The 13,168-nt window shown below is 38.4% G+C and overlaps 2 protein-coding genes and 1 pseudogene across 2 annotated transcripts; 1 reads left to right on the top strand and 2 right to left on the bottom strand.

Annotated features, from left to right (window-relative positions):
- The first annotated feature begins 303 nt into the window (after positions 1 to 303).
- On the top strand, positions 304 to 1,633 carry LOC141846952 (uncharacterized; annotated as a pseudogene).
- An 866-nt stretch (positions 1,634 to 2,499) lies between these two features.
- Positions 2,500 to 8,585, bottom strand: LOC141847863 (CASP-like protein 5B3). The gene is made up of 3 exons (XM_074735949.1): positions 8,193 to 8,585; positions 6,382 to 6,514; positions 2,500 to 2,875 (listed from the first exon to the last, which is right to left on the bottom strand). Exons 1-3 carry the CDS (start codon positions 8,321 to 8,323, stop codon positions 2,678 to 2,680), a joined length of 462 nt encoding a protein of 153 aa, XP_074592050.1. The 5' UTR covers positions 8,324 to 8,585; the 3' UTR covers positions 2,500 to 2,677.
- A 1,743-nt stretch (positions 8,586 to 10,328) lies between these two features.
- On the bottom strand, positions 10,329 to 11,125 carry LOC141847667 (uncharacterized). The gene is made up of 2 exons (XM_074735729.1): positions 10,994 to 11,125; positions 10,329 to 10,905 (listed from the first exon to the last, which is right to left on the bottom strand). Exons 1-2 carry the CDS (start codon positions 11,096 to 11,098, stop codon positions 10,462 to 10,464), a joined length of 549 nt encoding a protein of 182 aa, XP_074591830.1. The 5' UTR covers positions 11,099 to 11,125; the 3' UTR covers positions 10,329 to 10,461.
- Between the last annotated feature and the right edge of the window lie 2,043 nt (positions 11,126 to 13,168).

Here is a 13,168-nt window from a genome sequence, read left to right as displayed (position 1 = left end):
TTATATATTTATTGTCTTAAGTCATATTTTAACTACACTATCTTTTTTCCTAAGATTATTAGAGGTGACTTAGTGGTGTGTTGATTGGAGCAATCTTTAAAAAGATAGCATAATGGTAAGTTTTTTTATATTCTTCATTATGCAAATAATTTTTATTTATTTTATCCTAATATTTTTTTTACAGATTCGACGTGGTCGACGTAGCACGAGTCATGGCCAGTCTGCACCTACGACCCCCACTCCTTCAGGTGCAGGACTATTTCATATACATGACTTGCCAAAACCTTCCCATTCCCAGTACCCATGGAAGGTCCTTCGACTCAACATTCAGCTGCAGAGATCACCGATACTCGAGAGTTTATATCCCCTCTCGACGATTCGTAAGTATTTTAAATTAATTAATATTATCAATTTTTATAATTATTTAACATTATTTATTTCATATTGTATTATAGTTTTGCCGATTCTGTACGTGTTATTCACAGTATTAATAGAATCGTGAATAACCATTGGCGAAGGGATTCAATGACATATACAAGCACTCCTGTTCCCACTACAAAGTTATGGTAGAATGAATTTAAGGTAAACTATCCACTTTATTTTATATATGATATTACTGTTGAATATATAATAAATTATTTACTTCTCCTTTCAGTGGGTGTTCACTTGGGACCCTAACGATGAATTGGAAATTAGAAGAATTTTTAAGGAAAAATGTGGTGATCACATCTGCCATGTGCTTAATCATGCAAAAACAAGGGGAAAAAAGCCACCATGCATTATCGAGGAGAATTGGGTTAGGATCTATTATTTTTGGGAAACTGAAGAGAGCAGAAAGAGGAGTCACCAAAATAAGCTTAATCAAGTTTATAATTCTGGAGACTTATCTGCGATATATGCTGGCGGCTCAATCAATATCGATGAGCATACGCGCAGATTGGTAATTTTTTTAACCACTTCAATTTTAATTTATTTTAACTTATTTTATTATTTCTAACTATGATTTTTTAGGCCAAGGAAATGGGGCGAGAGCCATTTTTTATAGATACTTTTACTTGCACATTTCAAAAAAAAGACAAGACTTGGAGCGGGGACAGAGCTAAAGCAATTAAGGTTTAGATGTGTATCTAAATATTTTTATATATATATTTCAAATATTACAACATATTAATATTTCTTATGATAATACAGGAAAAATATGATGAGCTTGAGTTAGCACAGCGAAATTCAAGTGCTAGCTCTGAAAATGATGGATCTGAGCTCTCTGTTTGGAATGGAAATGATCTGAGTCTATGGATGGAAGCCAGTGGGGGATCCAAAGGTGGTGGAAGAATATTAGGCATGAGTAAATCTTTACATATTTAGTTATAGGTTTTAGTTTTATTTTTAAGAATGATACTTTTTCTTTCTTTGTTTTCTTATGCAGGACGAGAAAAGATATTGACGGAAAAGGAAGCAGAGTCTCCGAAGGGCAAAGATGATGACGACGATTTAGTTGTATGTTTTTCTCGTCTTCAGACTTCTTTATATTACTTGTATCATTTGATATGGATTTATATTATGACTGGATGTTGTGGATTAGATTTTATATCATGTTGATATTGATTTGGTATCATATAGTGGATTTGATTAGCTGTTATATGAACATATTATCATGTAGTGGATTAAAATGAATGAATGTTGTATGAACATGTTATATGTTATATGATTTGATATTTTTGTATTTGTGGTGGAATAAATATTGTATTGAATGAATGTGGTGGAATGAATGTGGTTGTTTATTATGTTTGTATAAACAGGTTGAATGTAAAATTTGGATCAATCCAATCGGATCGTTATGTATCTACGGGATAATCCATAAATGAGTAGGGTAGGAAAGAAAAAATTTAGATTTTGTGACGAATTTAGGTTTTGCAATGAATTTTACGACGAGTCCATTTTTGTCGCAAATATATTGTAACTTACTGTTTATCGATATTTTGCGATAAAAACCTATTTTCATTGCAAAATTCATTGTCGATTGGCGACGAAACTCAAGTTTTCGTCACAAAATTTGACGACGAAATATAAAGTTTCATCGTAAAAATTGACGACAACTTTATAGCAATGAGATTTTTTCATCGCAAATATTTTTGCGACGAATTATTTTTTTAAATTCGTTGCAAAATTTATCCCTAAATTAGTTTTTTTTTTTGTAGTGGGACCACCTACTATCTTGACTGCCTCACCCACCACCTTGTCCACCTCGAGTAGCGTCTCTCCTGCCTCACTAGCCTCACCTCATCTTTGACTGCCTAAAACAAAGATAGTGTGGTTAATGTCCGCCTCCCCCGACCACCTCGGCTGCCATTTAGAACACCGATTAAAATCAAGATTTTTGGACAATCCTCCTAAAACCCAAATAAATTTCCAGGCCGAATAGGCACATTGAAGGCAATATAACGAAGTGTTAACCCAAAACTGTTTCATTATCACAAATTAAGGTTGATACTCGTAACAATTCTATCTAGTATCTTTACAAAGTGGTATTTCAAAAAAACAAAATAAGGAACAGTGTACATGTATAATCAGCCAGATGTTAGGATCCAAATCATGATTATACCAGAACAAATGAATTTCAACAACACACAGGCACAGGGAAACCCCCCCAAAATAAAAATTTATAAAGTATTTATAATTAGCTAGTCAAGATCCACGACATGACTAGAGCAGATGCTGAGACAAACATCCATGTGATAAAGGCCATCGCGGTAGAGATTTGATATTTACCACATGAAAACTGAGGATATGATTTGCAGAAGTCTATGTCCCTCACAAACAAAACAGTCACACCAGCTGAGGAGCATGCTGCTGCCAGGGATAGAGTTGCTGTTACCTGCATTATACCACATGAATATTAGTTGCTACAACACCTGAAATATCACTATTTACTTGTGTCCTTTCATACAAAGAATGAGTCTCTTTTTCTTTTCCTTATTGTGAGTTATGGACAAGTCTCTCTAGAATAGGTAAACTAATGTAATCATTAACTAATGACGAGGCTTTCCATCCTCATACACGAGAGTTGATGCCATTACAAAAATATATTCAAACGAAGTACATCTAGATAGGGAAAATCGATTAATTTTACTTCCATTATATTGACTAGTCGAACTATTTAAGTAGAATAACACTAACAAGCTGTCAACAGTTTAAGAAGATGCTAAAATCAAAACTACATAGTAATCACACTTTCATTTTGCAACCAACAGTTTAGATAGTGAGACAAATTCCAAATAAAGTCTATAATTGACATTGCACTGATGTACTGTTAGGGGAAAAAAGCATAGTAGCTTTTATTTGAAGTTCTAGACTACATATGGTATGCCCAATGGAGGTGTATGCGTACCTAATGTCAAACAACTACAGGAACATTATACATCTTTGGCTAAAATTCATACATGTGTCGATTGTTGGAGGTGGGGGGTAGGAGAAATATCAAGCATGGTAGCTTTTATTTGAAGTTCTAGATGACATCTCCTGTATCCAATATAGGTGTATCTTTACATAAATAATATCAAACAACTACAGGAACATTATCAATCTTCAGTAAAAATTCATGTGTCAATTGCTTGATGTACATTTGATACTAGAAAGCACAGTCGATTTTCATCATGCCTCACTGATATTTCCTCTCAACATGACAAAATTGTGCTTGTTATCAAATGAAAATTAAACTTGATTTTGTAGGATTTACAACGACCCAACTAAAGGGTTGAATAGACGATACACCCAAATTGTCGATTTCTCATATAAATACAAAAAACAATCTAAACATATTCGTAGTGCAAGTGCTTGTATGTGAGATTAATTGGATGTGTTAAGCATATATGCACAACAAAAATAAAATGATAAGGTAAATGTGGCACTTAAATGAAGATGTAACATGGTTTGGAGATCCAATTCCATTGAACCATCCCTTCGGAAGATGCAATGAGACAAATCTTTACAAAAAGGATAACATATTGACCCAACATTTGGGATTTCCCAAGTTGTTACAAGCTTGTACCCTAACAAGGATTTCCCTTACAATTAATCCAACTTCACCATAAGTAATATAAATGAAAGTTAAGGAGAAAGCAAATTGCCAAAAGCTTAATGAAGATGAAACTTTTAACATTGCCCAATCTCTTAGATCCTTTTAGACACTTCATCAGTATAATCACAAGAGACAATGATCTTGAATAGTGAGTTCTAAGTGCCCAAAAGCTCACTAAGAACTTATATACAAATCCCTTTAATTTAACAAAGTAGTTATGATTGTCGAAAAAAACTCTAGTCAATTGGAGTGGATAAGTAGCCCTCGAATGCCAACAACGCTTTGGCCAATGGATCACTACCAAAGTGTCAGTAGACTAAACTCAACCCCAAAACATTTTGTTCACTAAAAAATTGCATCTAGTCAACCACCTACTTGACTTTTATACTCCAATCGATTGACAATTGGGTAGTCCTCTTCACTTGGCTTACAACCAATCATACTACACAAAAGTTCAGAACTTGAGTCAGTCAACAAAAGATGACTTGGAAGCGCATCCCACAGTCGAAGGCTTCACAACCATCAAACCCTTAGTAGCTCACCTACTATTTGTGCAATCACAATATTATTTTAATAATGTTGCATGCCCAAAGAGAAGCCCAAGATTACAATCTCGTAATCACTCATGGCTATCACATCTTTAGGTCTTTAGCTCCTCGAGTCCACAAACTCCTCTCAACAACTCAATCCGAGCGACACCTCAATTTGAGCTTCCATCTCTTGAGTGCATTAAACTCCTCCTTCAACATTGGTGCAACAACCCAACCCAAGCAAAAGCCTTGAGCACATGATCTTCACAATTGCCATGTTAACAACTCAATATCATCGAGTCTATAAGCTCCACTAGGTCCAAGCCTCTAACCCTCGAGCACACAATCTCCATAATCATCATGTGCACTAAGTATTGAATATTTGATGCACATATCAATAAAAAAAACATACCTAACTTAATCCATATTGTCAGGACATTAAAATTAAGCCCAACCATAAGGCAAGAGTCATTTTCCTAACAAATTTTATACTAAACTATGCCTCAACCTCAAAATTCTTTCTAGATATGCACAAATGGATCAGCCAAATCCAACTTAGAGTGATGCCTGTATTTATTTATTTTTATCCACAAATATTTTATTGCAGAATTTAAGATCCATATATTTATATTTTTTTATCCACAAATATTTTATTTTAGAATTTAAGATCCATATTCCTTGCCAATCTCCTACCCAGTGGATGCTACTTTTGTGGCTAAATCACTTCCATGCTACCATAATTTCCTGTTCAAAGAATCATTTCATACATGTTGCAATTGTCAAGGGTCTCTTGGTCCAATCATGTACAATATACCATATTCCCCACCCTTCTGTCTCTTGCTTCAAGAACTTATTGCGTTCCCTTTCCTCCTTGAAATACAAATTTATTGTCTGGCTCATGCTGATAACTGATGGAATAGAAGGAGTTTCCTTTATCCAACCAAGCATCCCTTGCACAGTGACAACGACCACTACTCATCTACTGTTTATATCTTCCTATGTGCACCATGGGCTGTCTAAAACAATGCAATCAGACACCAAAGTGCCTATCTTGTCTCAATGAACCCAAACACATTTTTTTCACTTATGCATCATGGAACCATATGTAAATAAGTAGATGTTTTAGTTAAATTCGTTGGAAACTGAACAATTGCATCTTGAAAAATGAAGCCAGAATAGCTATGTTGCCTTCAAATGGTTTATGGCTGAGGCTGAGTCGACTGGTAGAAAGCTCAATATTTATCTATCAAAGTTGATAGTTATGATCATTTTAACTGTACTTCTATCCACCCTGCTTGGATTTTCTCAAAACTGGAACACTGATTTGATACTACCAGTCTACCACCATTGACACACCTTATTACACACACACACACACGCACACACATTCCCTCTCCAACTTCGTCAAAACAGAAAATTTCTTTCAATGTGCATCTTGGCAATCGTGGCATCCCATACTTTCATGTAAGGTATCCATATTTTTTATGCTTGAATCACATTTAAACAACAGAAATGTGTGTATAGATCTGTGATTTATTGTTAAAGAGGTATTAAGTAGACATTTATTAGATGTGACATTTAAAGTTCAGTGACATATTACCAAAAGAAGAGAAATATACGATCAATGATAGTTGAAATGATATCGCATAGGGATGACTAATTAAATAGCTTCCCAAGTGGCAACAAGATTCATGTTAACTAACCATGACCTTAACATCCAAAAAACAAATGAAAATCAAACTTAGTCAAATCAAATAACTAAGACATACTTACCCAGTCACCTACTACGAACAAGCTCACTAGCAAATGGTTATGCAGATCTCTTTTGACCTTTATAGCATATATGTCAAGGCATGCTAGGCCCGAACTCCACAGAGCTTGCAGTCCCATAGAAGCAACCAAGTAACTGGATGCAAAACCAACATTCTTAAAGTTTATGAGCAAGATCATAATCTAGTTGATTCTTTTAAAAATAAGTTGCAATAACATATTGTTCCTACCAAAATTGCATCTAAAGCACAATAGTTTCTAAATAGAACAATGATCAGTATAACAGAGTATACCATGACATAAAAGTTAATAGAAAGAACAATGTCACTACACATCTTATTTTATCAGATAGCAAGTTCATGGCTTTCTTTAAATATACATATGAACAATGAGAAAATGCTTATTAGTGGGAAACCTTTGATGAACCAAAGCATAATTTTATGTAAGTTCTAAAGAATTTTCTTTTTCACTCTATGATAGGTGACCAACACAGACAACATAGCAATTAATATTATTTGTTCAATCTATTTACTAATGGGCTCTGAAGAAGTCAATCTAGGAGATCCAATCATGCAATGCTCTTTGAGTAGCAGAAGAATGACTATATGCATTCGGAGGGATCATTCTCACCAGAGCACTGGCTGTACTGCCCTTCATTTCTGACAAGTGCATCCAATGGTACTCATTCATTTTGAGCTTCAACGTTTACACTTCTGACTGCCAGAATTAGCATAACCAGGCAGGATGACTTGCACAGCTTGTTTTTCTGGTGGCATGACTCTGTTCAGATGGATTGTTCAGACCATTTAGATCAATGTAATCTGCACTTATTTTTCACTACTAAAGCTAAGAAGATGGTGGCATGACTAGGGTTTGCTAAATTTTACTATTTAATAGGAACTTGATTTCTTAGACTCTGTCTCTTGGAGAAATAATCACTTTCATTTTCTAAAAGGGGATATCGTCTCTCATGTAAAGAATTTTTCAATTGTGATAAACTTTTCCTCTTTGAGTTTTCAATATGTGAAAATTGTTTATGTGAGATAATGATACCCTATTCCTTGCTAATTTCAGTAAAAATTCTGTGTGAGTTTCAATTCAATTTTGCAGTTGCATCAATAAATGTTTAAGAAAATCTATGCCAGGAAGAAAACATAATTATCATGAGACTGAATACAAATAAATTGCAAATGCACATTAACAAGAAATAATGGTTGTCGGTGTAATTAAGCCACATCTTCCAATCAAAAGGTTGTTTAAGATATCAAAATGATGAAGGGTGAAATTCATTTACCTATTAAAGATTAGGACTCCAATTGTTAAGATTTAACAAGTAATGATATAGGATGGATTTTTCAAGAAGTCCTGTGACGTCCATTTACAGACACAAACATTGCTTGAACATATTGATTATCAAACTCTCCTTATCTTTTGTTTCTGCCTCAATGCCTATTCTTAGTTTGCCTAGGTATTAGGGCAATCGCTCTTGCAACTTTGAGAATGAATGGATTCGAGGAGAAGTGGGGTTATATAAATGAATCCTTTGAGAACACTAGAATTATCGTATTTCATTAACTGAATTTATTAACGCCCCTCCAATCTATCTTGGCATTCCAAAGTCAATTATCTCAGCTGATATCAGTAAACACTATTTTCCTAATAACCTTCAAACTTCACCAACTAGGATAGTAGGATTCGGACATGTGTTGCCCAAAACACACCAAAGATACGAGCTTTACTCAAACGATTAAAAGATTCAGAACATCTCAGCTCCAGAAAAGAAACAAACATACAGAAAATCTCAGAATCAGTACCAGAAAGCAGTGAAATTGGAGAACCCGAAGGCAGAGAGCATGACGGCGATTGAAACCCCGGCGAAGACGAGCTGCCCAGTCCTCAGCAAAAGCCCACTCCGGGTCCCCGGGCTTCCAAGCACCATCTTCATCTCCTCCTCCCCTTCCTCCTCGAAGAACCCTAGATTAATTGCTCGAAAATGTTCAATTTCTTATGCGAAGCTCTAGGCCTCCCCCAATTACAGCAAGCCCAAACTGGAAGATCGCTATTTCTTGCTCATATTCCCGGCCGATTGATCGTTGCATGCCGGAAACGACGTAGTAATCATCCAAATGGGAGGGCTTAATAAATTCGAAAGCTCAGAAGAAACGCTGCGAACCTGGTGGCCGATGCCATTGGTCGTTTGCCTGCGTTGCGTGGTTTACTTAACAACCGCATTACAATACTATTAACAAGCAAAGCAAATAATTGGCTTTTGGGTGGTTGTTTGCGTGCACACCACGTCTCCAACCGTTACAGAAAAATCTACTTCACCCTAAAAACTAACTAATATTTTTAAAATGCCCAATTATTTGGCGGTTTCATTGGATTTGAGTGAAATCTTGCAAGCACATTTATTCGAGGGGTGAAACAGCAAATGTGCGATGAAGAATATTTGACCTTTTTTTTTTAGAAAAATCATCTCATCGTCGATTAAATATTTTTTTTATGTATAAATAAACAAATTAAAACTCTTAACTGATTTGAATCTAACATTTTAATTTTATAATTGTGAGACATTTTTGAATCATCTATTCAACCCCTCCAACCAAACTATCCCTCCTTATTGATCGATTAATTTAAATCGACTCACTCACTCTATCGGTATACCTAGCTCACTTGATTTAACTAGTTCATTCGTTTCAAGTAGATTGGCTCGTCAATTTAATCAACACATGTAGTCCTCTTATATTGATTAAATTATCCAACTCAACAGACTAACTTACCCACTACATTTAAATTGATCGACCTATCTAAATTGACAAGCCTAATCTAACTTGTCCCAAATCAGATAACTTGACTAGATTAAACTCAATTGATCCAACTTGCTCACTTATCTTGTCTGGATTGCTTAGGCCTAACCTCATTGATAGCTCACTTAGCTTCCTGCTTGTCCAACTCTTCATATTTATGCAACCGTCATTAGCTCATAATCATTATTCCTATTTGAGATCGTCTCCGGATGAATCATCGGACACTTGGCCTCTCAGTTGACGAAGCCACATGGAGTCCATGAGCAATGAGGAGGAGACAATAATCCTGCAAGGCTTCAAAGAGAAGGTAGAGGGTTAAAATAATGGAAGCCAGTGATGCCCCTGCATAGCCACTTTGACATCTAAGTCAATTCGTGGTCAATCTAAGATGGAGAAGAAAAACAAGAAATGGAGTGCAGAACATAAGGCTAAGGCGTGTACATGCATGATTGGGCGCATGGGAAGTGGGGCTCTTTTATAGAGTCATCGGAGGAGACGTCATATCAAAAGTAAAAAAAATATCCCATCGTGACAGAGGAGGTTCCATCGCCCATACTTAGTAATGTAAAAGATCATGTTGTATTAATGTGGTATTATCTACTGTTAAGTACTTTACTATCCCATGGAGCGGAGCCACTCGAGTAGGAGTGCAGACTTAACGAAACTAAATCGACTGGAGAGTCAGCTTCCGTCTGGAAGACCATGAAGTCGATAGACTATGGAACTAGTCGGGTATGGGCCAGTCGGGCATGAAACCAATCAGTCACAGAGCCAATGGAGCATGGAGTAAGTGGGCCACGGAGCCAATCGGGTGTAGAGCCAGTTAGGCACAGAGTTGGTGGGGCACTGAGTCAGTGGGGCATGGGGTCAGTCCTGGGGCCAATTAAGCACAGACCTAATCAGCTAATCCAATATATTATCTCTAAGTGGACTAAATCTGGACTTTTTCACCAAGTACATCAACCCATAACAAGCGCTTACACTAGTTTGGTTCTAAATGGTTAAGCAAAATAATTTTAAAGTTTATTTTTTCTTAAAATACATTATATTTTAAAATTGACTAAAAGATATGTGCTGATCATGTTTTCTATATCACATTAAATACTGAAAAACTTTTTTTTTTAAAAAAAAGAATATTACTCCTGAAACAACTGGAGCCTAAAATAAATGCAAAAATATGTTGTTGCAGAGGTGTCTGTTACTATCAGGCATAGTCATAGAACTAATCCAAATCCAATAGGCAAGGTCTTGAATAAACTGCTAACATTTTGTTCACTCAATCCGATTCCTGCAGCCCGCCGAGGAGGAGAGAGCCGATGAAGAGGCCGGCGGCTCCGACGCCCAGGGCAGCGGCGATGAAGGCCTGCACGGCCACCAGCGCGGCGGAGTCGTCCGGAATGATGACGATGGTGACGATGGCGGCGACGAGGAGGGGGAGAGAGACGGAGGCGAGGGCGGAGGGGGACGAGCCGGCGGTGCGTTCAAGAAGGCTGAGAAGCCCGAGTTCCTCGGCCTTGGACAGGAAGCCGAGGCGCTCGATGGAGGAGAGGGTGAGGCCGAGGTCCTCCGCCTTGGAAAGGAGCCCGGCCTTCTCGACGCCGGACAGCACCTTCTTCGTTTCCAGCGTCTTGACCACGTCCACCGGCACCTCCTCGCTGGCCTCCACGAACAGCCCCGCTCCGTACCACTCCTTCTTCCACTTCTCGTCGAACCGGTTCACCTGCGACGACAGATCACCATCAGGCGGACGTACGTTAATAGCTAAGGGAAACAGGCCAGAGAAGGAGCGACTGAATTGAAGGCGTTGCCTTCTTCTTGGGCGCCATGGCCAGGATCTGCAAGCAAGGTCTCCGGTTGGAGGTTCGGGGAGATAGCGAAGAGAAGAAAGCGGAGGCGATCGTGGACGCCGCCATGGCTGATTGCTTCCCAAGCTTCGCCTGTTCTTTTTTTATTGGTTCCGGATCGCGTTGATGATAGGTGGTTGGCTTTCATTTTGGGGCTTTAAATTAGGTTATTATTATTATTATTATTTTCCTTTATATTTAAATAATTTCAATATTTATTTTGTCTTGTGGAGAATTTTATTAGTTGATTTGAGAAAATCTAATCTGGACCAATGGAGGAGGAGGAGGCTTATCCAATTAGAGTGATGGTGAGTAAAACTATAATATATCTATATATCTATGATGCGGTGGAGATGAGAAGAGTCATGTGGTAAGTTCAAGACTTGATCAATACAATGCAGAGGTCATATGATAGGTCTTGGGTTTGGTCAATGCAAGAGTGATGTGGTAGGTTCAAAACTCTGATTAACGTATATCATCAGTATCCGACCTAACGAGCTGGTCCAATTTGTCGATCTATCGAGTTGGTCTAACCTACCGACCTCCTGATCTCCCAACCTATTAAGCCGGTCCAACTTGTTGACTTGTCGCCCTCGATCTCCCAATATGTCGAGTCTATTCGATCTATCGACCTTCCGAGCTGGTCCAACCTTCCATTGGTCTGACCTCCTGTTATGCAAAGAGACATGACAATTACCAAAATGTGAAAGGATACGACGGTTACAATGACGCTCTCTTCTGGTCTCGGCATGCTTCCTTAAGCATATACCGAGCTATTCTTCTGATCTCGGTATGCTTCCTTAAGCATATACCAGCATATACCGAGCTCCTCTTCTGGTCTCTGTATGCTTCCTTAAGCATATACCGAGCTCCTCTTCCGGTCTCGGTATGCTTCCTTAAGCATATATCGAGCTCCTCTCCTATGGTCTCAGTATGCTTCCTTAAGCATATACCGAGCTCTTCCTCCGGTCTCGGTGTGCTCCCCTAGGCAGGTGCCAAGCTTCTCCTATGGTCTCGGTATGCTTCCTTAGGCATACGTCGACCTTGTGAATTGGCCTCATCACGCCTTCCGCACCAAGCGCCGACCTTAGGACTTGGTCTCGGCATGCTTTCCGCACCAAACGCCGACCTCAAGACTTGGTCTCGACATGCTCTCCACATCTTGAGACAACCTCGGGATGCGATATCAATATGTTTTCTATATCTAGGGCTAATTTCTAGCGCATGATACTTATTTAAAAACGCGGTCATTCCGCTTAAATCGGGAAAGGAACAGAACCAAGTCTTCTGCAACGACAAGAACTAATATATATCAACAGATGGAATCTTTCCAGAACGGAACCAGTCTACCCGAATATTTTTTAGACGGTTGCTAATATTTCAGAGATCAACTGCTATAAAAAGGTAACCTATGCTCATGGGCACAGGTACGCACACACATCTACCCTAATTTTCTCAAGTCCTTTAAACTCTTTTCTTGCATTGAACCTTAATTTGAGCGTCAGAGTGGCTTGCCGGGACCCACCCCCGGCACCATTCTAACCCTCTTCTTGAGTGTTTTTCAGGTTCCTTCCTCCCCTTCCGCAACCTTACAATAGGAGCGTGCACGTCGCGATCCTTGAACCAGTGTTAGAGCCATCCATGGTGTACAGGTCGGAACAAATCCCCTTCCGCAGCCTTACCACAGGAGTGTGCACGTCGGCGATCCTTGAACCAGTGTTAGAACCATCTATGGTGTACAGGCCGAAACAAATTGGCGCTGTCTGTGAAAAAACTGAGCCAAGACGCTGAGATGGTTAACACAAGTGGAATAGTTGGCGAGCACGATTCTGCTGAAAAGAGTTGCGACGACAAGATGATGGTCACTCCCGAAAAGATTAACGAATTAGTCTCACAAACTATGATAAAGGTATTACAATAGCACTCGTTAATACCTCCTTCAAGAATTTTGGCATCTTTGCCGGAAGATCTTTCTCCTCATCGAAGATGACCCATATCAAGAGAGGAGAACATGCCCCTATTGCACTCTCTTTGCAAGGAGGATACCTTCCTAGAAGAAGACTCGCATGAATCCATAGTCGATCTATGTCGACCTGACTACAAAAGCAAGATGATCATAGAAGACGAGGTAAACATATC

Source organism: Curcuma longa, chromosome 16 (assembly GCF_044706935.1).
Source record: "Curcuma longa cultivar G26 ecotype Majalengka, Jawa Barat chromosome 16, ITB_CL_G26_1.1, whole genome shotgun sequence".
Classification (NCBI taxonomy): Eukaryota; Viridiplantae; Streptophyta; class Magnoliopsida; order Zingiberales; family Zingiberaceae; genus Curcuma; species Curcuma longa.
The sequence above is the reverse complement of the archived record's forward strand: the minus strand, read 5'-3'. Positions and strand labels throughout refer to the sequence as shown.

What these genes read in the sequence shown, in the direction of transcription:
- LOC141847667 (XM_074735729.1), bottom strand. Translation starts at nt 11,098, where the DNA reads ATGGCGGCGTCCACGATCGCCTCCGCTTTCTTCTCTTCGCTATCTCCC. An exon ending in CCATGGCGCCCAAGAAGAAG is followed by an intron (nt 10,906 to 10,993) that starts GCAACGCCTTCA and finishes CTGTCGTCGCAG; the next exon opens with GTGAACCGGTTCGACGAGAA.
- LOC141847863 (XM_074735949.1), bottom strand. Translation starts at nt 8,323, where the DNA reads ATGAAGATGGTGCTTGGAAGCCCGGGGACCCGGAGTGGGCTTTTGCTG. An exon ending in TCCAATTTCACTGCTTTCTG is followed by an intron (nt 6,515 to 8,192) that starts GTACTGATTCTG and finishes TTTTGCATCCAG; the next exon opens with TTACTTGGTTGCTTCTATGG. An exon ending in TGTTCGTAGTAGGTGACTGG is followed by an intron (nt 2,876 to 6,381) that starts GTAAGTATGTCT and finishes GGTATAATGCAG; the next exon opens with GTAACAGCAACTCTATCCCT.